Genomic DNA, 27339 nt, shown 5'->3' with positions numbered 1-27339 from the left:
TGCCTTTCATCGAAACAGAAAACTTTACTTCGAACCAGAAAATGTTGGCAAAAAATGTTTTAAATTTAAATGAATATATATTTGGAAATTAACAACTAACCGTTTATTACCGGTTATCCCGTTTTTCAAACGTTTTCTTCGTCTTGAAGCTAATCGAATTTTCGAACATTTGCTTTCATACCAAAAAAATACAGACGAAAACAACTGTTCGAACATTAAGATAATTTTATAGCATCGTCCAAATGTATTTAGAACTGTTTGTTGTGGTAATACGTAAAACAAGCTTCCTGGAAAATCCACACAACAATTATCAGATAATCTGATATTTTTTACTCCACCCTCGCCTCAAAATTCCACGCTGTACAGACTTTGCTTCCCTTGAATTTGAAAAAAGTACATGTATGTCACAGACACATGTTTGTTGTCGTCTGTAGTGCAGTAATAAGATAAGATAAGGTTTATTTTAAGTCGGCAAGACAGATATACAGGCAACATAATATACACATTGCCCTAATCGTATTGAATCGGTATTATATTTCACTCTTGGTCACAGAAAAATAATATTTTCACTTGTGGCTAGGCCAATCGTGAAAATACTTTTTCTGTGACCAAGAGTGAAATGAAATACAATCGTACACTGAATTCAACAAATATCAGGGTTACATCAGGCGTTATTTGGGGTGTATTTCCGGGGGCATCAGCAGGCGGTACACTGCTGGTTAATGACCGAGGAAATACCTTTTATGTTATCAAAGGCAATTTTCATGTACTGATTCGATATTGATATAAGTTCACGTGTACTGGCTTGATCAACTTTCAAATACAATATTTTTTTCAAAATTCATTGACAGTTTGGCATTATTACTTGCATTTTTAAAGTCATCGCCTGTAGGAACCGAACTAACACTAGTAGTATGGCGCTTAAGTTTACTAGTATTATTTGCCGTAAACTCCCAATCACCCATGTAATATTTCTGAGAAATATCTACTTGTGAAACGTTAGTCGCCAATATGCCCCGTTGAAAACAAGCACGTGAAAATTAAATGCACTCGTGTACACAAAATACAGTATTTTTTTCGGACAAAAGTGAAGTTTTGCACAACTATTAGTCCATGTACTTTCCTCTTCAGTTTACAAAATATCCTTTCCATTTAAAAAAAAAATGAAATTTTCACTTGGAGTACATAAAATTCAAGACCATCCAATGCCAACTTGCTAGTTTATAATGAAAAGTATAATCACAAACTGTTTGCCTTTCATTTAAGAATAATTGAACATACCTGTATTCTGAACGATCACTCAATACATTGCAACATGTTGGAAACTTCAATCCAATATTTTTATCTTGGTTCCAACAACTTTGGATTATCGATGTTTCAATGTAGTTCTGTTCATTGTTTTGGGGCGTAGCTAAAATTAATTGCGTGCCAACTAGTGAATAATCACCTACGATTTTTGGAAGTAAAGGGCTAAACTATTGATCATTATAGAGAGGTTCATATGAGACTACATGATGGCGTCGCCATGGAGTTAGCAGAGAACCCTGAATATCGGGTAGGGGCAGCTAGGTCTGCGTCTTCGGACGAACACATTTAAAACAAAAGGGACTTACAATAGTTCATTAAATTACGTTTTGGTTATAAAGCTATTGTAAGATTATTTCGCTTTGAAACAATTGTGGCAGTACTATATATTTATTATATGAAAACTCAATTTTTACGAATAGTGGTGTGTGTCGTATATGTAAAACATATTCAAGTTTTATGTTACATTTTTATATATTCCGAAAGACAAAACAAATATTGAAGTATTCGCTTTATACCACCGTCAGTACGATAACCTTAAACAAAAAAATACTCTCTAAACAAAACCACTTAAATATCCTTCTTAGATCGTTTTCATAAACATCATATCACAATACCTCTTCAACAGCTTTATTGTTAACCCGGAAGTTATATTAAACATGTTAAGATTTAATCTTTTTGTATTTAGGTTGAGAAATAAACTTAAAACAAAGGAAGTCAGACGTATATTCTGGATTATACAAACATCTTAATTATTCATAATTAAACGTAATACATGAATGTGTTGTTTCCTGTTCAGTTTGCGTGGCTAATATGGAATTATACTCTTTTTTATTGGTTTGGATAAATACGCTAGTATTTATTGGTGAGTCAGAACTTACTCATTTCGTTAGGTTGTTATATATCATGACTGGTAAACCACGGCAAATAGCGCGAGTAAGGCAATGGAACTTTATAAGAAAGGAGCTGTATGAAAAGTGAGATATCCTCAGTCATAGTGGTTTATAATTGAGAAATGGCCAGACAACATTCAAATTAAAAACCCAAAATTAACTGCTTAGTATTATTCTATCAAATGTATATACTTGCATTTGATTGTATAACAAAAATGAGCGGCATTCACGATTCCGTTCGTTTCAAAACAATCGCAACTCTGTGGTTAAATAATGTATTGTAATTAAAACCATGTTTACACAAGCATTTGAAATACTAATAAGCAGGAAAGTTTGCGTAAAGTTTATGTAATCCACTAGTGTTGTGATTTAATGAAAATAAAGTAAACTAATATTCTATTTTTTCAGATTCGGTCAGGGCCTGCCCTGCAAGTTCACCTCGACTATTTCAAAGGGTACATGATGACGTTGTAAAAATTTCAATGATTACAACTGTGAACACTCAAGGCCTTATAAGCTACCATATTCGGAAGGACGAAACCAATTTGATGAGTATAGATTTCTATAACGGTGCGATTATGGATCAAGAGCCATGCACACCTACAGACTGCACGTTTTCAGGAAATGCTGCCAATGGTGACTTTTCTATTACGTTATCTAATATACAGGTAACGTCAGCAGGGACCTATAAAGTCATCGAAACCCAATCCAAAGAAGAAAAGGCGTGCAAAACACTGTTTGTACTCGGTATTTATCACCCTATGTTTTATCACTTTGCTGTTACTGTTATCTGTGTGCACATAAATAATAATGCTGTTTTATCAATTCCTCAAAATGATTCCCTATATATTTAAATCGTTCACAAGCTTCCTGTATATATTTGCTATTGGGTGTTAATTTGAGGTTAATACACGGCGTAACCGGGCGTTGATTGATAATTGGCCCAGGCGACTCATAATGGCCCGTGACGTAGTCGAGGGACATTTTGAGCACAAGGGCCAATTTTTATTCAACGGCCCGGCCACGTCGTGTATTAACCTCTTTAATGCATATGTTTGTTTTTCTTATTTTGTAAGTTTGAAGGCTTCTTTGAAAGTTTACCTGCAATCCAGTTGTGAATTCTTATTTCCTTCTGGCTTGACTACGATTAATTAACTCACTCCCAAATTAAATTTAGTTTTTGAGAGTCTGTCAAAAGGCAAACAATTCCGTGTTGTCATTTGATGTTCCCATCAATTTCAATTGTTCATCTTGAAAGATCCAAAACGTCTATCCGCATTTTTATAGTACAAATCACTGATTCTGTCGTTTTATGTCTTGAATGTCCAAATTCAATTTAATAAACATGAAAACGTAGCACGTAAAACAATTGTTTGTACTTAAAAAAACAAAATCCTCGTATTATTTATTCCAACATGTATGTACAGTTGCTGTTTTCAAGTAGAAAAAAATTAATTTTACCGCTACCTTTGTTTTGGTTTTAGAATGTCAACAGGCAACACTGTATAAAAACGCCGCCGTATAGTCCACACTGTTTATCAAACACAAGCATATTTTTCTAAACTGCATTCGCGTTTGTCTACCTTTAAGATTTTACTAATGAGTTTGTTCAGGCAGATCCATAAATTGTGATTATTAAGTTGAAATTGGATTTAAAGACGTAAATTGAATTCACGTGCGTACTATTGTTGTTCCGACATATAAACTAACATCCAAATTACATACCTGAATAAAGATGAGCTCAAGTGTCGAATCTTGTAAAGGATGATGATGGATGTAAAAAGTGATGGTCAGAACTTAAATGTACGTCAGGTGTCAATCGTCGACGGGCAAAGTCTGTCTTTTTCCTGTTGTCTGGTTCCCTACGTAAGTTTCTTTTAGACTGGTTATCTAAATAGATCATTATAGATAATGTGACTGGTTCCCATATCACTTCAGAACGTTCTATGGGCCGCAAAACTGATAATCGCTGAGTCAAACAAATAATCGCGGAATCCCTGCACACACGTGTTTCTATATATAACATATGTATTTACTGTTGGTATCAGGTGTAAACTCTGAAGTACCACATTATCTGATATTTGTCTTAACAGAACGCTACTCGTTCTATGTAAACAGACTTCTAACACTAGACGTTTTTGTGTATAGATTTTAGAAATGGTATTGTGGACTATTTTAGGGACAGGATAAGAACCATTGCTTAGCCATTTTCATTTGGATATGTGAAAATTCACGGTTTGAAAAAAAGGTGATTCCTGAACATTCTAAAATAAATTTTAAAAAATCGTACTCACCAACACTAGACTGTTAGGATATTCAGAAATGTTTTCTTTTCAGCATATTGATATTTGGTCATTAGACGTCCTGTGTTTGAAATACACTGTTTTAAAACTTACACCTTTTAGCCACAAATGCAGCATTTTTATGTAGTTTTTACCGAATAATTCTTTAAATACTTCAATGTATAGAGTAATATACAGATTATTAATAAAGCATATAAATGTTAACAAATTGCCAATTTCATTTTTGAACTGAATACCGCTCCATACCAACACTAGACTGTTAGGATATTCAGAAATGTTTTCTTTTCAGCGTATTGATGATATTCAGCCATTAGACGTTCTGTGTTTGGAATAAATTGTTTTAACACTTGCACCCTTAAGCCACGAATGGAGCATTTTTGTGTAGTTTTTACCGAATAAATAATTAAATACTAGAGTAATATGTATATTTTATTGCTTGAAGGAGATCCAGAACCACCTATCATTTCGTCAAACAATGACCCTTCCGTCGGTGGAAATGTCAGTGTCACGTGCAGTAGTACCTCCACAACCACACCGAAAAACCACGGGCTTAGTTTATCCTACACCTGGTTAATAGATGGTCATACAAACCCAGCCAACACACGTTACTCGTACTCTGCTTCCAGACACAAACTCACCATTTCTTACGTGCGGAAGATGGACAGCACAATTGTCATGAAATGTTCGGCAACTGAAAACGTTACTAACGGGTACACGTCGTCCGAGAGTTTAGGATTTACAATAAACGTTCTGTGTATGTACCGTTGTTTATCAACAAAGCGTTTTATGAGGATTTTTGCAATTTATTATATTTACAGTAAATATGTCATTTCAAACATCGTGAATATTGTAAATTAGTATTGGAGTACATACAAGTTTTATTAAAATATTTTTCATGTAACATATTTATATCGTTAACAAATAAATAAGTGCTTGTTTATTTTATTAATAGGTCCTTTCAAATGATTCTTTTTATGTGATTTTTCTAATTTGTAATTTGAGGTATATGTAAAGTATTGCAATAGCATTTCCAATTCTCATTGACTTAGGAAACACAATCTTGAAGAATATTGTAACTATTTCTCTTATAACACATGGTTTACTATTTGTATCTGTAACCTTATGTAATAAGCCTCTGTAGTTCGATAGAATATTGGGAGTAGATGAACAACTTTTACAAATAAAGAGTACTTTAAGAATATTATAAAGTCAAGAATACATAAATACACGATTACAAAACAACATGCAAAATATACACAAGACAATTGAAAAAAAGAGAAAGATTCTTACCACGCCAGCTAAATAGTGAATACATGTATAGTCATCAACGTATTAATTGATTCTTATCACATTGTATAAATAATTGTATTTATTGAATCACTTATATATAGCTCTGTCTCTTAAGAGAAGCAAGTCAAAAGTAAATAAGAAAGGAAAAGAAACAAAGGATTTAATGCATTGTGCAATGACAGTGAATACATGATATGTTAGAAAATGGTGTTTACTGCCGTGAGACTTTTATCACACTGAAGCTATTCAAACATAACGGAACATATACACCTGAAAAACACTCACACTAGTTATGAAAGACTACCTGGTTATATTAGCTTTAGGTTAGCTGACGCGTCTTATGAGAAAGTCCTGAACTATGTTCTTTTCCCAGTCACGTCTCGTAGTACGAGTCTATGTTTATATTATGTTTTTTTTTGTCCTTAGACGGTCCAAAGAGTGGAAACTTAAGCATTGATGCAACGTCTTTTTAAAAGGCAATGATATCTGTCCTTCCAAGTCACGTGATTTTAGACGAAGCTAAATTCACATTGTATTTATTTTTCCTTCAGACGGTCCAGAAAGTGTAGGCTTCAGTCCCGCTACGAAGTCATTTAATTTTAATATTGTATTGATGTTTCTTTCAGCCGGCCATGAGACTATAAGATTCAGCTCCAGTTTAATGTTTTTTAAGTAGACCATGAACTTTGTCCTCCCAAGGTACGTGTCTTTGGAAAATATATATATATATATATTATTTATTTTTACTACAGACGGTTCAGTGATTGTAAGCTTCATTCCCGCTTCCAAGTCTTTTAAGAAAATCATGAAAAATCATCAATTCCCTCAGCCGGTCCAGAGACTGTTAACTTTATTCCCGCTTTAATGGCGTTTAACTAGACACTGAACGTTGTCATCACCAGTGTCTTTTGACTATGCTATATTCATAATTATGATATATATATTGCCTTTTGCCGGTCTAGATACTCTTAGCTCTCTTCCGCATCAACGTTCTTGAAGAAGACCATCAACGCTGGGATCAACCGAAGGTATATTTATATTGTATTTATATTTCCCTCAGCCGGTCAAGAGATGTAAGCGTGAGATCCGCTTCTACGGCATTTTAAAAGGTTGCCCCAAGTCAAACTTAAGTGGTCGAGACTGTATTTATGATATATTTCTATTTTCTTCAGAAGGTCCATAGAGTGTAATCGTCAGCCCCACAGCCGAGTTCTATGATAACGTACTCAACTTTGTTCTTGCGCCAGTGACGTGAATGTTGACAAGGCTGTGTTTATCTTATATTTCTATTTCCCTCTGACGGTTCAGACAGTATCAGCTGCAGCCACGTCTTTCCAGAAGGCCATAAACTCTTCTATTGCTGCAATCACGTGTCTGCGGACGGGGCTGTATTTATGTTATTTAAATTTCCGTCAGATGATCCGGATTCTAAGATCCAGGCACGTCTTTTTAGAAAAGCCGTATGTGTCGTTCATGCCCAAGCCCTTTGTCTGCGTAGGATGCTGTATTTTTTTTTCCTCAGACGGTCCAGACAGTGTAAGCTTCAGCCCCAATATCACGTCTTATGAAAAGCTCCTGAACACTGTACTCGACCCAGTCATGTGTCAAGCTGACTGTAACGGGTGCAGCTTCTCGTGGTCACGCGGACAAACTACCATTGTAAACACAGATGTTCTGAATTTGATGTCGCTGTTAGTTAATGAAGCTGGTCAGTATACGTGCACGGCATCTCGGACCGGGGCTACGACAAAGGAAAAAACACTCAGTATTAAAGTCATTCGTGAGTGTAACGTTTTTGAAAGTACTATTTTAAAGATTTATTAAGTGTATTTATCAAGGGTACACTGCTGTTGGTCAGACTAAAACAGCTTATTCTCTTTTTTTATACAGCTTATAAAAGCGAATAAATCATCTGAAAACAAAAGAGCTGTACTGTTGAAACAACACGAACGTTTATACATTTAAAAGTCAATATCCGGATTTAAAATCCTAAGCATGTAATTCCAAAATGAGAACCAATGCGTTTTGTATGATTTAACAGGTGTAACTTTAATCAATGACTTTTCTTATCAGACGGTCCAAGCAGTGGGTCATTGAATCCAGCTGACACACATTACACAGTTGAAATTGGTGAGACCTTAGCTACAGTAACCTGCTCAGCGTCATGTTGGCCTTGCTCATACATGTGGACTGGGCCCGGGGATTTTTCTTCCTCAGGGCAAACTATCAGCCTACAAGGAGCTACAAAGGCGTCGGATGGGAGGTATACATGTACTGCAACCAATGACAGGACATCAACCGTTAGCTCTACCTACTTTGATGTTAACGTTGTATGTAAGTTGTTTATTATTTTATCTAAACCTCAGTCATAAAATCTTAACCTTAAATGTTTAAGAACCGTATTTTAAACCTTTTCAAAACTATCTATTTTATCAATTATTGAGTTAAGCTTAACGCTTTCAACAACCTAGTTTTGCTTTATATTCTTGCCAATGTTCGAAATACATAGTCAGTCGATCACATAAGTTCGTGCCACAAACGATATTGGCAGTATTAAAGGTAGCGTATTATTAATGAATGTGTAAATCATAAAAAAGATATACATCAATAAATTTAAACTTCTAGATTTCCATGAAGTTTGTAAACAAGAATCAGGATCGAAAAATGGAGATTTTAATACAATAAAATTATTTTGTATTTTTCTACTTTTGTGGGAAAAATCTTTGAATGGCATTGGCATTTGAGATTTCTTGAAATAAACGACGTTAAAACTGCACTTAGACTAAAATAAACTAATCCTATAGAGACAAATTCTTGCTGTGCTAAAAGAAAAAAAGCACCTTACATTTTTATGATAAAACATCCATTGGCTCACGAAATATGGCAAGTATAAACAGTGACGTCCTTTTAATGTTAATTTAGGTAGCTTATACACAAACATGTATACATATTGCATGTGACAGGTGTAAATCATGATATAGGCAAAGGAAATCTAATCTTAGGTTTTCAGTCTTTTGGTTTATAAAAACAGAGGAGTTTAAGAAAAAAAATCAGAAAAAAATGCTTAAATTTAAAACTGAAGCAATGTATGCGCTTGAAATATGTGAATATGACATGAAGAAATGGTTAACTAAATTATACGTATTTTTATATAATCCATTGTTTGTCTTAATCTTAAAATAAATAACTGAAATCATTTATATCTAAAAGTATCATATGGATATACAAATCAATTTCTTAAATAAAAATAATAAAAGCGGCCAATCGGCAGATACTAAGTATTTTATTTGCCAAACACATACATACTCTTCTTGAAGTCTATGTGCAGAATAAATGTGATTTATGTTAGATAATTGTTTGCGGAGTCATTGGTTATTATTTCTCAAAACATTACTAAGTGAGGATGTGACTTACAAATCTAAGGCTTTATAATTAAAATGATAAAATCTGGATAAACCTTAATTTCAAGTAAGTTTTGATTCTTACTTTGCAGAACGTAGGCATGTTTTCAAAATGTCATATGACCTGTACAAGATTTTATGACATTTAACCTAAAATATATTTTTTTCTTCAGATTTAATAGAAGTATTAACAACTATCTAGAATAAAATAAGAATCGAATACTGCAGTTTAACAATGTCTAAATATCTCGAAATGCCTTTATATCTGTAGCAAGGTGCATATTTCAGTATTTTATCAGTTTGTGTGTTTGGTATGGTTCTATATCGTATATTGATTTGTATTGTTTGTGTATCGTCGTGTTTAGTGTTGTGCTACGTGGTTATTGTCCTCTTTGCGTTACTGTCCGTCTATGTCCGTCAATGTCCGTCTATGTCCGAGTGCGTCAGAGCGTGAATACTGGTTATGCGAGTTTGTCTAAATTTATAGAGTGATTGATTGGTTCATAATGCATTTTCCCCTTTTTCCCGCTTCATTGCACACGCCCTTATTTATTTATACACATATATCATTCCGTTCTGAATCATCATCGACGCAAGTCAAGATTGCAATTGTAACAGTTGTTACTATATTCGCTCTTGTCTTTGAGCTGAAATATTTAACTCATTTATTTAATATTCGCTCTTATCTTTGAGCTGGAATATTCTTTCATATATAATTATTATTTAGACGTGCCTGGTAAGTTTATTACTCATAGTTCTTAGAATGTTTTATGTATTTAACCGCGAAGTCTCCCTTGATATATTTACCGATCACAGTCCATTGTCTTTGTATTTTGTGTTATTAATAATATGACTATGTTAGCATATACTTTTATATGTTTATTATATGTTTTAGGTTTCATTCGACAACGTAAATAAATATATTCGAACTCCGAAGTTGAGTTGTTTCGTCTTTGTACACCACACTACATATCTGAGCGTCAAACAAATTTAATTAGATCAAAAGTTTTGAGTTCAAAAAACACAAATTTGCAGCCTTCACGGCATTTCCCTCCGATCTTTCTTAAACAGCCTGAATTTTCACCTGAATATGCTTCTAGTTCAAGTTTCTGAATGAATAAACAATCTCAACACAGCGATCCCGTTCACTCACCAACAATTGAAGGGAATGTGATCCCGGTCAGGAATACAGTCCCTCTTAACTGTACATTGTGTCGATAATAATAATAATTTGTTGAAAACAATGCCTTCACTTGCGATATCGTGCGATAGTCGTAGAAAAAAATAGGCATGTGTCTTGTGGTGATAGATTGGTCGTGGCTTGAAATTCGAACCTCCTTATTTTATTTTATAACATATTCATCGACCTTTTGTCCAACTAGAGCTTTACAAATATTATCGTTAAACAAATATGCGATATTTACACGAGATTCGTACGACAATTGGCATGACGTGGTTGCAAAAGGTTTGGTGGAACTCTTTATACAATCGCACGACATTGCACGACATTCGCGAAATATACACAATTCGCATGATACAGTCAAGTTACTCCTGTGTTATTCGTGTGCAACTCCTCCATATCTACAGACCTGCGACATAACCATGATTTTTTCTGCCTTCTATTTCCGTTCAACTCCTGAGAACATCTTAAATTTCAATTGACCACTTTCACATCATTGCTTTTATCCTAACAAAATGTATGTTTTGTACGAGACAATTATCATTGGCTTCTATGGACGGCTTAACAATACAAAACTGAATAAACACTTCCTATGATTCGACTTAGTTACCTAGTTATTGACTTGAGATGGCATAAATTCACAAATTGCAATACTATATATAGTCAAGTATTCTGACACAGTTTCATAAGAATTAGATGAAAACTATTGCAAGATACAAATGCCACTGTATCAAATATAGGTTATTACCTTGTAAATGGGCCGATCCAGAATGCTCGAGCAATTATAATGAAACAATATGAAACCAAACTTGCATAAAACAATAAATGTTTATGACAAACTTCTGGGACATTCCTGAACGTAGTATGTTTAAATATAATACATTTTGCTGTGAATCATTTCTTCACCGTCGCTTATAACTTTCGTAATGTGTATTAAAGACGATTGTTGACTTTCAATTGGTGTTATTAAGTCTGTAGCTTGTTCTGCCATAATTATATAACTGGTCAATGTTTTAAAAACGATGATTCAAAAGAACGCTGACTCTTCCAATAAAACCCACATTTTAGTAGCAATGTATTGTGGTAAACATCATTGTAAATTGGAATCATCATTATCACTGGAATATATATAAAAAGATCAGATCGCATTTTTTCAGGGAGTTACATATATAATGTGTTTGATTTGTTCAATAAAAACAAATTAAAAAACTAAGCACGCTGAGTGCAATAACAGCGGTCTGTCCAAACACAGGTTAACAATAAAATGTGCAAGCATTAGAGCTATTGTACTTAATTGTATTAAAATTTTGCTCATAAAACATGCCATTTTGTTTACAATACACACATATGTCTTGAGTGTACACAAATGTGTTTTGTCTATTATTGCGATAGATCTGACGGTGCACCCTTTGTCATTTTGCTTTTGAACTCTTTCCAACAACAATGTGAAATTATTCAATCACATTTATTTAGGAACGAGATATTTTGTTTGCTGTTATTAATGGTAACAATTTGGTTATAAGACTTATTTTGGATTATATATGTTTTCAGACGGGCCAGAAAGCATAACTTTCAACACATCCTCAACTACCATCAGACAAAGGGAGGGCTCATTGTTTCTGCCAGTTGAATGTCAGTCTGATTGCAAGGGCTGCACGTTTATGTGGAACAAGGACCGTGCTCCGTTTACAAGCACAGCTATATTAGATCTGGCTACATTACAAAAATCGGAGGCTGGTGTTTATTCGTGCACAGCGTCAAGGACTGGAGCACGCTCAATGGTCAAACAACTTAAAGTCCAAAGTATATGTAAGATATTATGCACTTCTATATAAAAATAATGACAACTGTTTAATCATTATCATAAGTTTCGAAACTACTGTTTAAAATAAATACTCGGGGCTACGTATTTTGATATGTTAATTAGAAACCACTTTCGAAATACCTCGATTCTTTTGGTTCTGAAAAATGAATGTTCTTAAATGGCATGATGATCTGCATCATCCCATTTAAGAACATTTGTTTTTCAGAACGATGTTAACTTGAGATCAAGAGATTTTTCAATTGATGGTGTATGATTGCATGTAGTGTTTAGTTGTGCGTTCTTTATGCCTTCCTTCTGGTCATTGTTTTTACTTTTAGATGTTATAACATAGTGAGCAAGATAGTTGTATTTAAACTGTAAAGAACATTAGATACTTATGATCGTATACTTCTTACAAAATATACGGTTCGAATATTATTCGTAAATCGTGACGTGTCGTTATTTTTGATGTGCACGATGCTATTTTACTGTTGTATTATTTTGGGTTTCAAGTAAACAATTTCGTTATCATTAGCAAAGTCCGGAAAAAATAAATATTAAATTAAAATAATATAATAAAATTCAAAATGCTCTGTACATGGCAATATCTTGTTATGGTAACCAATAGTAAATTGTTAAAAAAGTTTGGGTTTGTTAACAACAGTAATGATTTGACATATTATCCATATTTGTAAGCAATCATTCTATTTAAGGTTGTGTTAGGCCTTATGCATGTAATTTCCGTACAACCATCGTATATATTAATGTGTGAATATCTATTTTTCAAACCATGCAGACGGACCTGATCATGCAGCTGTCCTTCCGGTCAGTACCCAGTATGAACTGAACGACGGTAACACTATGGACAGCGTAGTTTGTTCATCTGACTGCTTCCCGGAATGTTCTCTTATGTGGGTACCGTCTCTGTTAAGTTACCAAGGAAACCTCAGTCTAGGCGTCCTACACAAGGAGTCTGCCGGACTGTACACATGTGTAGCAAGTAACCCAGAATGGAGCGAGAAATCCGTTAATGTAACGATTACAGTCCGGGTTAGATGTAAGTTGATAGTTTTAGATTCTGAAATGTGACGATAATAATATTAAAGTGAATACAGCAATCATAAAACATCTCTCAGACGCCACCTGAACAGAGGAATGGCTAAATGCGACTCAACATTTTACGGACCTTTTTTTACTTGTTCAAGGGCCATATCTCAGGTTTAACCGGCAGGTGCACAATAACCCATGTTGACCAACATAACTATGAAGTGACATGATTGTTGGTGCACTGCCTTTGGCCGTAAAGATTTATTGGTCAAAAGTGAAAAGTTTCAAAAATGGAAGGTGCATGGCAAGACATGCTGCCCAACATATAGATCGAGTTTTACTGTGTAGGTGCAGGTCATTTGGGGTGCTACATGCGACACATGTTTTATGATTATTGTTTTCTATTGCAAGCGTTATAACGTTTGTTAAAAGAAGGCAAATGTTCGAAGAATCGCAAGTGCAGAATTTCCAATGCTGACCAACACTTCTGTAAACTTTAACGAGTGTATATGTAACATTTTAGATACATGTAACACAAGATATTTCATACCATTTTTACAAATTGAAGGCTCATAACTCGTGTAAGACGATGAGAAATTTCACAAATATATATGTATGAATGACTTATGCTACTTGAAATCTCATAGCGATCAATATATAAGTTTTTGTAAATATTGTACATGATTGATTTTTTCAATATTAAAATAATTTACTTTTTTGAGAGTACCGTCCGTCTAACTCAATGATTTTTACACGACTTTTCGAAGAATATTGAAAGCTTTGCTAGTCCTATTTTGCATTTAAACTTAAAATATGTGTTTTCAACTATTTAACCTACTTAATTAATGAAGTAAAATAACTCTATTTTGCATATAATGCTTAAATATTCGACTTTGAATTTATGGTAGAAGTTTTGTATGTAAGCACACGTAGGCTAACATCTCAGCCACTAAGTAATGTATTGCAATGTGCCTTTATACAAAGGTACTCAACCGATCAATCTAGTACTTGATTAATCTCATTGGATAACTCTGTTTTTTCATACAATGCAAATTATTGCCCCTAAATATTTGCCTTAGAAGTTCTGCTTTAGGGTTTGCATGTTACCACATGTAGGTCAATAGCTTCAACTGAGTATTAATGGGCTTTATACGACAGTACTCAACCGTCGAACCAACTTGATTTGTCGAGTTAGATAACTTTTAAGTTTTTTTTGTACAATGCAAATAATGGCCGTTTATTATTTGCCTAAGACATTCAAGTTTAGGTTTTATATATGTAAACACTTTTAAGTCAATATCTTAGTAAATACATTGTGTATTGCATTAAAACTTTAGTAATGTGTTTCAAGCAAGAAATCCTGGTTATTGGCTTGCATGTTAGAGTGCATATGGCAATAGCTTGGTGCAATAACTATTTGGTGGATTGCCAGTGGCTCCCAATCATCCAACCTACTCAACCAAGATAGTTTATTATCGTGCATGTTATACAAATGATGGCCCTTCATTATTCTGCTGAATAATTCTGGTTTAAAGCTGTGAAATAGTGGAGCGAGCTGTTTCTGTGACAACTCTTGTTGTAGTATACATCGACGAACAAGAACATGAAAACTAGAATGTTTACAAGATTTATGAACACCCATGATTTAACCTCACTGTTATCTTATACGATTATTTTTACTGGCACACTGAATGATTTCAATTTATACGTTTGCTTTGTGAGTTGTAATACATTTAACTTTTGGATTGTTAATCATTACTAAATGAAATGATATTTGAATATGGAAGGTTCGGGATATTATAGTTTCTGAACAATCTATAACGACATTGGCTATCACTAATTCTTTAAAAGCAAGCATGGCTCTAACTGCCGATTTGGCATTTCCTTTCATCGGAATGCTTTATCAAACGTATGTAAAAGCACACCATCTTTCGTGTAAATCTGTTTTTTAAAAGGGAACTTATCATCTTAAGCGATAATAGTAAATTATAGCGAAATGAGTATATGTAAATATGTCTGCAGATGGTCCGGTGAGAGCTATTCTAAACGTTTCTTCCCCATTCACTGTGACGGAAGGGGAAACAATCGAAAACATAGGATGCACTTCCGACTGTTGGCCTGGATGTCGACAGGAGTGGATGGACGCTGCAAATGTCACAATACAACCTTCTGGCACACTTTCACTTGAGAAAGCTACCAGGGACAATGCTGGAAGTTATGTATGCATTTTAGAAAACACCGCGGAAGAATACACGAAAAAAGCCGAGACATCTTTGATATTGATAGTCGAATGTAAGTGTACGGTGATTGGTCAATCGTTGCTATCAGGATTCATGATCACACGTTAAATAAATGCTCATTGTAGCTCATTTCAATAATGAGTTTAATAGAATACGGGTATGATAACATTTTGTTTCCTTTACAGTCGTGAAAGTCGTTGTTCTACCCCATACAGATGTGTATGAATGGGAAAGTTTTAACCTCAGGCGACAAACAACTTAAACATTTTAACGGTTTTAACCTTTGTATAATCGTCCCTTTTAAAACTTGAAACTTCAGACCCCCCTGATGTTCACGTACAGACTACTAATACAACATCCGATGACACTTCCGTTGTCTTAGAATGCATTGCAAACGGTGTGCCGAACTCATATACATACATCAATTGGAAACAGGAGTGGCCAGGTACTAACTTAACCAGAGTCATCCCTGAAAGTGGATATCCAACATTGCGCCTCACAAATCTTTCGTACGAATATTCTGGAATATACACATGCTCAGTCAGCAATGGTGTAGTGCGGTATCCAACAACAGAGACTGTCATGGAAGCATCAACGTACCTGCTTGTGAAAGGTACATTCTTGGTTTTCAGTTTGTTGTTGCTGTTTATAACTTGATGTTTAACAACTAAGTGCTTTGTCTGCCTAGTGCATTTACAATATATAGATATAATAATATTTCTTGTACAGTAAATGTCATAGAGGATCAAAAGTCTTATCAGGTTTCCACTTAATTGATGTATTGGTATGGTAAAACAATCCGATATTAGATATTGTGTAATTCAAGGTAAGCCATCTTAAAACCAGAAATAAAAATGCATTATACATATAAAAGAAACTGATACTGTAAATCAGCTAGTTTTTGCTTTGGTATATGATACTGCGACGTTTAAACAATAACTATTTGAAAATATGTGTCTAGATTTTCCAAACCGCTTTCGTTTTTACTTCCTCGTACTTCAGATTGGCCTGTCACCCGTCATCGGGGATTAAATCGATGCACTTCACACCGCCTTATTGGCAAGGAGACACACGTTCAATGTGTTAAATTTTTTTTTTTTTATTCAAAAGACATTTTCTTCAATAACATACATGTACCCCCCCCCCCCCCCCCAGATACAATTAATCAGGTTTCACGTTAACATTAAGTACAAAATAGTTAAAAAGCGCTAACAATACTCATTAGCAATACAAACTAGGTGTGAAAAATGAGAAAAGAACATATCACAACTAAATATAATAAGAGCACCAACCATTGGCGACAAACAATAACATAAACTGACTAGAAAATCATATACGCTAAACATAAGTTCAATCATGAAGAAAATATACACACGAGAAAAGGAGTAACAAACGACATAAGGAACGTAATAAAGTGTGATATAGTCATGAATACTAATAAGTGGCACTCCTGAACAACAAAAATGCCATACGATGATATGTAGAATAAATAACATAATATAAAGAGGCATAGTTAGACACGTATTTATATTTGACACTCTTGAACAAAACATACGTCATAAGAATAAAAGAAGGACAAATAAAATGGTTATAAGACATGACTAAAACTAACGAACAAAAAACAAACAAACTCTAACCTGTGGCCAATATTGGTTAGGAAGGGTGGGTTTGACTTTAATTCATGCCCAACACAAAACTTCCGCCACAAACACTTTGAATTAGTTAAATTACGGAGTTGATATTGCTTTCCGCAAACCGTCGAGGAGTTACAGACGTAGATTTAAGCCGTATTGATATATTTCAATGAATCCGCTCCCAAAACGTGTTAGGAACCCGAGAGACATAAATTATTATGTTTTATCACATATTTCGTATGCATCACCACCCTCTGATGTTTATAAGTATTAAACGGTAAAGTCAGTAAATGTAATTGCTTTATCTATAGCGACCAGGATTCAATATTTCGAAAATCGAATAGCTGCATTTCTTCTATAATTTCTAATTAATAATGTTTTTGTAGATAGCTTTCCACGCAGCATATTTAAAAATACTAGCCCTAAACTGTAAGTAATATTTTCCAGTAATATATTTGAACGTATTTTTCGTATGAGAGCAGAGAGCAAATGAAAACCACGTCAATTATTTGTAATTTTAGATGCGCCTGTTGTACTGTTTCCTCAATTATCTCATGATGGCGTCATCGTTGTATCTGGCAAGCTTGGAGACACACTATCATTACAAATAAAGATATACTCCAATTACGGAAGTGTGGTCGCCAAATTGAAGGACTCCGGTAAAAATACGAGTGAGAACAAGAGCGTTACGATGGATGTTTTTGAATCTGCAGTGGAATTACCTATTATGGGTCATGTTCGTAATGACATTGGATTCGTTTTAAATATCACAATTACCATAGAGGAATCAGATTATTTTACTTTCTACCCTGTCAGTATTGAAAATGATTTCAAAGCAACTTTACTAGACATCGAAGTTAAATCAGAAGGTTTGCTCATAATGTTTATCCAAAGTTCACCTTATTTAATTGATTGAAACATAATCTTTTTGCATTTGTTAAATTTATGTAATGAACGAGCTTACGACACATGAAATCACATGACATGCAGAAAAGTGCATGTGATTGCAAAAATTTAAATTGTATACAATAATGTTCATGATTAGTTTAAATGCATCTGTCTGAATTGATAGATGACAACTTGTTTTAAACAACGCTACTAACAATAATTCAAGTAAACCAAACAAAGCGAAAGCACTATTCGCTCACTGACATAATCTATTTGAATATGTACCAAAATGTATATGTGAATTGAAATATTTTAGGTCCTCCTGAGATCCCCAGGACTTTGACCATAGAAAAAGTTATGCAGCATTCAATAGACATTTCTTGGTTCGGGAACTTTAATGGTGGATTTAAACAGACATTTGCCATACAAACAAGCAAGGACGGTGTTGATTGGAATAATGCTACATTATTGGAGGAAGACGTGTTGAACAGACGTGAACAGTACCACCAAACAGTTGATAAATTGGACCATACAACAAAGTACTATCTTCGCATGTACGCGTTCAATAAGCTTGGTGAAAGTGAGCACACTAACGTTTTACAGGCTACAACGGCTTCTTCACGAGGTAATACATATTCATTGTTTCCCAGTTTTACTTTTGCGTGATACTAATATTCAAAATGTTATGATGTTAAGTATTCATATTTTGAGTTCCCTCCCTTGATAATTTTCTCAAAATTAGTTAACTTATTTTCAAACTGTTATGATGTGAAGTATTCATATACTGTGGTATTTAAATAACATTACTGAACGCGTCATACCATATACGATTATAAAGAATAGAACCAGAGTCACTGCCTCCGTAGCCTGGCGTTTAGCTAAGATGATAATTACAAGAACCTTTGGTTACTCAGTACTGGTGAGGAACAATAACATGCAATGTAATCATCCGTTTATCTTTGTTTTACACCAAGCAAGCTAAGGCTTTAGTTTCAGTTCAGCTTTTAGTGAGTCTTTAGAATAACTACTTATTTCTTTTAGACTTAGTTGTTGTCGACTTATATTCGCATAAATATGTACCTTGTTCAAAAATTTTGTTGGAAATGTACAATACAAATACGTATAAAGGGTCGCAATGGATCTTTTTTGGCAAAATAAGGAAGAAATAAATACTATAAATTCCATATGACATACAACTCGCTAACAAATTCAGACTGCATCTAGCGTCAAACATGTTTGTTAATTAGTAGTGACCGGTCAAGGGATTTAAAAAGAGAGAAGTTAGCATGAAATGTACGAAACTTTAAAAACATTCATGTTCTCCATGATGATCAGAGTGGTGTGTGCGTTATATACTATTCGTCATTGCACATGCTCTGTAGGCCTACTTCTAAGCCTGATGTACCTTAATTACAGAAATGCTGCATATTGGTTTGGAAAACCACCTTGAAATGATCGATACACAAACAAAATATGTGGGTGTCATAACCATCCATTCCATCATCCCGTCATCCCAGTCAAATGCATCCCAACCCATTATCCAATCACATCCACATTCTTCTGTTTAAAAGCCTTAAATATAACTGCAAAGCATGACACTCAGAGGAATCTTCATTTTATATAACCGATAGTCGCAATCCTGATTATTCTTTGTTAAAAAGTATACGTATATATTAAAGTTTCTATTTCACAGATTTAAAATAAAACAACACTCATCATTAAAACATTGAAAAAATCATTAAAGCATTTTGAATATTCAAAGTTTCTAATACTTACGGGAACGATAATTTTTGTTATACATGAACGTTAATTATGTTACATTTAGTGTAATGTCTGTTCGTGGGAATTTATTACAAGGATTATAAATCTACCCTATAATTTACCGTTATTTCTTTTCAGAAGACATCACTCCAAGGCATGCCTCAGTTATTGGTGGAGTAGTTGGAGGATGTCTCGGAGCTGTTGCTGTAATCGTCATAGTGTTTGTTCTGAGACGATGGTTCACATTGAAATGTTCCTGTAACATGTCCCTATCTTGGAAAATAGGTAAAACTTGTGTAACTCAGTAGATCTGTTTGTTGTTTTTTTACTAAAGGGTTCAATGTTCATTTTTGATTGAATGAGAATTCAAAAGTCTACAATAAAATCTACAGCGATAAACCCAGTATACAAATCACATAACGAGGCACATGTGAGAAAACACATTGTACAAAAACACAAGTCAGTGTTTATCAATACAATTCTTTACACTGTTTCGACAATATCTTAACCTTGTTGCAGCGTTTATATTATTCCATGTGGATGAGTATCATTTGTATTTAGCGTTATCTCACAATCAGGCTTGAGGGTTTGACCCAAGCACCCTCTCCTTTTATGCACGCCGGATTCCGGTCATTTTAGGTGATGTTCCGTTTGCTGAGATTGTGTATGGTGGACTCCACTATGGCAAACCGGGTGTGATTTTAATTTGAAAACTAGCCAACATAAATAACAGTAAAATCATCAAATTAAAACAAATTTTCTTAGAAAACATGCAAAGACTTCGGCGTATATCTGATATTGCTTTAATATTTCTCGTTCCTTTGGTGTATCTATATGTAGCCTTATTAGTTGTGGCTAAAGAGTATAAAACCACCAAATACAGTCAAACTTAGTTGGCACAATAATGCGATAATAATATTATGATTATGCACAAACGTACGGTAGGTTATCTTGCTCGTTAACACTATAATGTATACATTATATTGTCAGGTTTTGTTGTTAAATATAATAATGTTAAATAAACTCGATTATCGTTCAAAGTAGGCATATTTGTGCCCGAAAATGCTCTTTATGCAACTCAATATAAGTATGTTACCGGGTTTTGTTTATTTCGGGAATTTAAGCAACATTTATCATTATTTCCGATCATTTTGTTGGAAAACAGTTCTTTCGCCGCGTCTATCGGACCAGTTTGTACTGAAAACATGTATAATTGAAAAAAAATATATAGTTATACAGAAAATCATGAGATAGAACGTAAGTAAAAGCAGTAGGTCAAAAATAATCGATTCTAATATGTTTTCATCAATTCTGCCTTTATCATCGATAAAAGAATTTTAATAACAATTCAATACTCCTGCCCCGAAAAAAGCCATATAGCTAATTAAAGCGTTGGGTGCCAACCACAGTTTGTCGTGCTAAGCGTGCTTTAGTTTGATAGATAACTGAGCTATCTAAAACATTACCAGTGAAAAAATATGTCTCCATTAAATTTCAGATGTACCTTCAGATCAAGATGGGTAAGTTACTGTTCGTTATTGTATATTTCCATTTGTTATGTTAAATATACCTTTTGTACGCCCGTCATAGGACAGTGTGTATTTTGTATCCACCTGTTGTGGGAGCTTTTACTCGTGGACAGTTTTTACAGTCACCACCAATTTTGGCACTGTATTTATGTGCAGAATATTTCGGTAAGTTTTGTTTACCAGCCCTGTCGCATCGGTCAAGAACTATGGCCTTGGATGTCTTAAATTATACAAACTTTATGTTATCCTAATTGGAATTCGATGTGCTTGTGTCCGATTATCACCAAATGTATAAAGAAATGTTATTGAGAAATATAGTTCGATAACCAGGCATGCCTTCATCGTTCTGTCAATGCAATGATCATTGAATTGCTTAAATTACACAAACTACGTTATCCGGGTTGTAAGTCGATCTGTTTTGTCAGATCATCAAGTAACTTCAGAATTACGGCCCTTGACAACTTAAATTACACAAACGTCATGGAGCCCACATTCTAACCTTTTCTAGTGATGGTCAGCAAGATTGTAAAAAGCCGGACACATAAAGGCACTCCACTGTAAGGGTTGAACTAATGAATGAAAATTAAAGAAATATACGTGTCCGCTCTCTTACCTTTCGAATGAACGCTAACCATTACATTGCTTGGTCATCATGTTTATGAAAACAATTTCTCGCAAGCAATTTAGGTGAAAAATCCAGAGTTTTGGCCCTTGACATATATTAAAGGTATTGACTTATCATCACCAACCACGGTCAAAATGCGTAAGGCAAACATATCATAGAAACGTTCAATCTCTAGCTGAACCATCCCAGTCACTCAAGCCATTTGGCCAATGGTTTGACAATTGGATAACTAGATTGAAAGTTGTATTTACTGAAGAATTCCGAATTATCCGAAACGTATTGATAATGTCCGCTTTACGAATATGACTAATGTTCACCAATTCTCACCAAAATTGGTGTCCTTAAAAATGACATGCGTATTTTGCGACAGTTGGCCCTCTTGTACTGAAATTCAGGAACATGTTTTTAAGGGTTTGATTTTAATAAATGTATCATAAGTTAACTTTATACACAAAAATAATTGATATACGTAAAATTGGGATAATTCTTTTACGTTGATCGCTTTGTTATTATTTCGTGTATCAGTATGCTTCGTGTCCCGAATTAAAAAGTTTTATAATACATTTACTTGTGACTTTATTAAAAAAATCTGGAAAGGAGCGCTGAGAGATTCCAACACGTGCTTATTTAAAGTATACTTCTTTAAGACATGGTGCTGAAAACCCGGGATACAACGCTGCCGGAGCGTATGAAGTAGTGTCAGCGACAAAAGAGTCGCCCGTTTACGATGCTTTAAGTAAGTGAACACTTCCAGGAAATGAAATGGCATGGTTTAATTTCTTGTTTTTCTTATTCGCATTGTATGTAATGTTCTGATTCCGGTCGTCCTTATTCGGTTAATGTATGTAGGGCGTAACATTTAAACATCAAACAGTAAAGGGCGCTTTTATAAAAAAAGTTGTCAACAGCAACATGAAAAGTACGTGTCAGGCTAATCCCAAGACTCATCTAAGGACTTCATTCTGGATAAGTAGGGTCTAGGACATTGTATCTTAATTAAGCTACGTAATGGTTTATTAGAACATGAACAGGAACATTCAAATTTGAATACTGTGTATTTATTTTAGGTGTTGGAAACGATGGGTAAGAAATTATAACCATTAAGTATATATTGTACGTGTCACGAGTAATCATTTTATACACTATTTCATTCAACCAGTTATGGATTTCATTTCGTAAGCATGCCTCTGGCGAACTTGCTGTTTGTGGAGTGTTGTGCTGTTCTTCCATGTTTCTTGTTTGTGTTTTTTTGTTTTTGTGTTCTATGTCTTTGGCGTTTACCCCGTCCAATTAAACCGGGTTTATGTTTTAACTTTTTTGCTACTGAGCTTGTTTCTGTAGTTTTTGACGTAAGTATTGCTAATATATTTCCTGGATAAGTTGAACAAAATTTTGTATTACGTGATGGCGAGTGTAGTCTTATTTTCATCAAATGTTTTATACCGGTGATATATAACAAAACAGACCTACATTTTTTACCTTCCCTTATGATAAGTTCGAGCCGAATACCACAACTTGACAAATCCATACCATTTGCTACGGTAAATTCATTGTTGAATTGTAATACCCTAAATAATTTAAGACATAATATATAGCCGAATGTTTATAAGACAAGTGAATCCTGAGATGATACCAAGTAAAAATGAAAACAGAACATGAACACTTTACTTTAAACGAAATGTGCTCTTATTAATTGGCGTCCTCATACCAGGTTAGATGATGTCATAATATTGATATATATATGTTTCTGATTTCGTTTCCTGTTACTATTCAATTAGTCATGAACGTTTGTATAATGTTATGACATGAAAAAAGACGAAATATAATATTGAGCTGAAATCTTCATCATACAAACAAAATGAGAACTTGCCGTATGACCTGCTGGATTATTACCAATTAAATCATAATCGTTTTAAACTAAATTGACCACGAACATACGGAGTTGTATTTAAATATTACGCATGTGTTATAGAAAAAATACTGATATATATAATCGAAAACAAGATACAATATTTAATATATACTATAAGTACTTGATTAACTTAAGTAAAACATAGCTGACTATGATCTTATTACAATTATCATTTTACTTTTATCATAGACATTGATCACATTCGAGTTCATTGACATGTAATATATGTTTTGACAATCTTTTCAGACCCGACAATTCGCGCTTGTACACGCCTTTGGAGTTGACCAATCCAAAGTCAAACGCTTATTACGAGAATGTAAAGGGAGGTAGGAATGATGTATTCTAGAACATATCTACTCAGAAAGTACATGCTCAATAAAAAGTAATATTCTTAACATACATAAACGTATACAACGTTCTGGAAATAAGATTCTTCGGATGCACAAACCATAGCACACATGTGAAAATGGCAGTTTTGGTTTGGGTTATTGAAAGTTACATTGAATGTTCATACCCAACACGTTCACGTGTATTACACTGTAGACAATGCATACTTAAGACAATATATGTATAATAACTTTGTCTTACTAAAATTTACAATTATAACTTTGGTTTTGGAACCCTTTAATCAATACATACAACACGTCTTAACTACACCTTTAATTAAATGGGATTATTGAAGAAAATATTGTTGCTTTGAGATTGCTTTTGTTTTCTACATCCTTTACTTTTGTTTGCAGAGGATCCCGTGTACAACAATACGGTTTTGAAAATTCCAGTGCAGACAGTACTTTAAGTAGCTAAAAACACTCGAACTCACACGAAATATTATCTCAATTTTACTATTGTATTGTTTGTGTGTGACGTTTCTAAATTTTAAAGTAATATTCAGAACTTTAATGAACTGTTTAAACTTAGGAATATGTTCCTATTCAGTTTTATGACATATTTTTAAAACTAGCTGTTTGATTCTTTAATGCTCATGGATTTAGAAATTAGTTGATGACGTTTACCTGTCTTGAAATCCATACTCAGAATTTAGCATTTGTAAGGGTTTTACCATATAATAGGTTAATACACATACTTTTTCATGTTTAATGTATCTGTAGGTGTGTTTTATCAATTATTTGCTTAATTCAAATAACAATTAATAACAACATAATGCAATTTCTTTGTTATCGCATTAAACTAATGCATAAATAATATGATTTGTTTATGTCATGTTTTTGTTATGACAGTTTTCGATGAAATAGCGGAGGTGGGTGGAGGAGTGAATCAGCAATGAAAACTGATAGAAAATATCTTTAACCAGATGTGTTAGAACAGTTTACATACGTTATACATAATTGGTCATTGACCCCCTCAATTTGTCTCGTACGCCACTTTGAGATAAAGTGAAGTAATTTCAATAGATTCATGTGTATACATATTGCTCACCGATTCACACAATAGATGCCTTTATTTGTATAATGTGAGTATGTCATAAACGTGTTTAAATGGATAACATAAAACAAATGGTGAAAGACAATTAGGCTGTTCTTAGCGGATGTAAGAGATGTACAAATATGTACTGCCGCAAAGTTGTAGGTTGGAAGAACCAAGGTACATGTATGATTCCTTTCTGCAGACTTCTGAATGGATGTCTTACATAGTTTAAACAATTTGGAAATGACATTTGCGCCAAATAAGGTTGATGTTCTTCTGCTTTTGTTTCTATAAAAACAAAGAGTTACAATGGTTATTTAAACGAATTAAAATAATGTCCTGCTCCATAAAAATCCAGTTCCTTGTTTTATATCTTTTTCGACAATTAAGCTATGTATGTGGATAAATTATTAAACGTAAATTTCATTTTTGATCATCGTTCGTACGTATGAGCAGAACTTAAAGTAGTTCGGATTTTAAAAAAGGTTTCAAATTGATCATATGAACAACTTTTGAAATAGAGCACAGCTGTTAAGTTGTAACCTACCAATTGTCATGTAAAAGTTCAAGCCCAAATGTTTAAAGCATCTTGTTAAAATCTGGCAAGAGCAAAAGAGAGCAGAGTAACACGTGAAGTTATATACATTCGTCGGTATATTTGGTATGTTCGTAGGTACTAAAATGCGTGCCTTTTTTAATTTTCAGAAAAGGAGAATACGACACGATTTATCCCATATTGTTTTGTTATTTTTTACATTTTATAAAACGTTTAGTCCGTTCTTCAATATTTATTCTGTAATGGATATCAATAAAGTACAGCATTACATAAAAAATCCCCTTATAAATGACAGATGTTACGGCTCAGATACGACCTTTTCTAGATTGTAAGCATAGACCTCTATGATATTCATACTCTTTTATGACTTAGACCCTTAAGCTACGGACAAGAAACATATTTCACTAAAGTAAATTTGTCGTAACATTTACCATTTACTTCTCAGTTGAAAACAACTGACAAAGGCCGGACACAACCATTTACACTGTAAACATTACTATATGCAGGAGCTCATTAACTTTTACCTTTAAGTCTGACATTGACCTTGACGGTGTGTGTTAAACATGACATGTTTTGATATTGTACAATACGTCATGAGTTGTGCCTATATACCATCTGATCTAATGAAACTTCAACATATCATCCAAACAATCTATACGCTTTATATGAACTTATATCTAAACAAAATCACTGTGACCTTCACATTAAAAGGAACAGACCTCCATTTGCGTGGAAAATATTATCTTTTTATGATGAACACATTATTTTAATTCATCTTGTTCTATCAATAATTAAGTTACTGAGCCTATATGAACTTGTGGACTTTCGTAACCAACATACAAATAAACAGACCTTTCCAATGTATTGCATTACCAAAGTCAAAGTAATGTTCTGTGCTAGACTTGATTGAGTAAATTGGTCGGAGAAAGTTTTCATTCAAGTTAAAACCGCACTTGGTGTTTCAGTAATAAGCGTTTTCTCAAAATCAGTAACGTAAAAGTGATGTTACGATTGGACGTTTATCTCGAACTATTCCTTTACTGTATGCAGCATATGATTAATTTTATGATTTAACGCACTGTCCGTTGTTTTAACTTGGATTTTACTCTTCAATTTTCGGGAAACAAATCAGGAAATGATTTTATAAACCAATCGTCCTAATGATAAGGTGCATGTTCGTAATATAAATGCAAATCAGCTGTTGTATTCTTTCAGAATACCTTCTTTATGAAAAACAATTCGTTCCTGAAAATTGTTATTCACTAATTTGTATATATCGTCAAATCTGAAACAGACGTTTTTAAAAGGCAGCACTCAACACACATTACTATTATAATTCAGGATCAGTAAATGACACGTGTCACAGTGACAGTGATGTGAATATTTCGATACGGCGCACTACTTATTTACTGTTTGATATATAAAAGGAATTTAATAGGCAATTAATACTGCGTTATATGAGCCTAATAAACTTATACATGATAATGCTCTTTAATTTGTTTGTTAATTTGTTTACAAATTACATAAAGCAGACGGATCAGATAAA

At 33.8% G+C, this 27339-nt stretch overlaps 1 protein-coding gene across 3 annotated transcripts; it reads left to right on the top strand.

The window, feature by feature from the left end:
- The first annotated feature begins 1929 nt into the window (after nt 1–1929).
- LOC128236184 (hemicentin-1-like) lies at nt 1930–25015 on the top strand. Of its 3 annotated transcripts, none has more exons than XM_052951073.1 (17): nt 1930–2170; nt 2607–2945; nt 4944–5255; nt 7314–7571; nt 7865–8125; nt 11924–12181; nt 12973–13233; nt 15246–15515; nt 15783–16076; nt 17619–17966; nt 18302–18610; nt 19888–20031; nt 21245–21266; nt 22548–22636; nt 22968–22983; nt 24059–24138; nt 24553–25015. In XM_052951073.1, exons 1-17 carry the CDS (start codon nt 2119–2121, stop codon nt 24606–24608), a joined length of 3369 nt encoding a protein of 1122 aa, XP_052807033.1. In that variant the 5' UTR covers nt 1930–2118; the 3' UTR covers nt 24609–25015. The 3 variants fall into 3 exon arrangements, with proteins under 3 accessions (XP_052807033.1, XP_052807032.1, XP_052807034.1); XM_052951072.1 differs by having other exon boundaries at nt 19885–20031; XM_052951074.1 differs by having other exon boundaries at nt 19885–20031; nt 24059–24194.
- Nucleotides 25016–27339: the final 2324 nt, after the last annotated feature.

Source organism: Mya arenaria, chromosome 5 (genome assembly GCF_026914265.1).
Source record: "Mya arenaria isolate MELC-2E11 chromosome 5, ASM2691426v1".
Classification (NCBI taxonomy): Eukaryota; Metazoa; Mollusca; class Bivalvia; order Myida; family Myidae; genus Mya; species Mya arenaria.
This window is presented reverse-complemented; position numbering and strand designations above follow the sequence as displayed.

Coding starts and splice junctions, on each gene's coding strand:
- LOC128236184 (XM_052951072.1), top strand. CDS start 2,119: ATGGAATTATACTCTTTTTTATTGGTTTGGATAAATACGCTAGTATTT. Junction 13,234..15,245: donor GATTACAGTCCGGGTTAGAT/GTAAGTTGATAG, acceptor ATATGTCTGCAG/ATGGTCCGGTGAGAGCTATT. Junction 15,516..15,782: donor TTTGATATTGATAGTCGAAT/GTAAGTGTACGG, acceptor TTGAAACTTCAG/ACCCCCCTGATGTTCACGTA.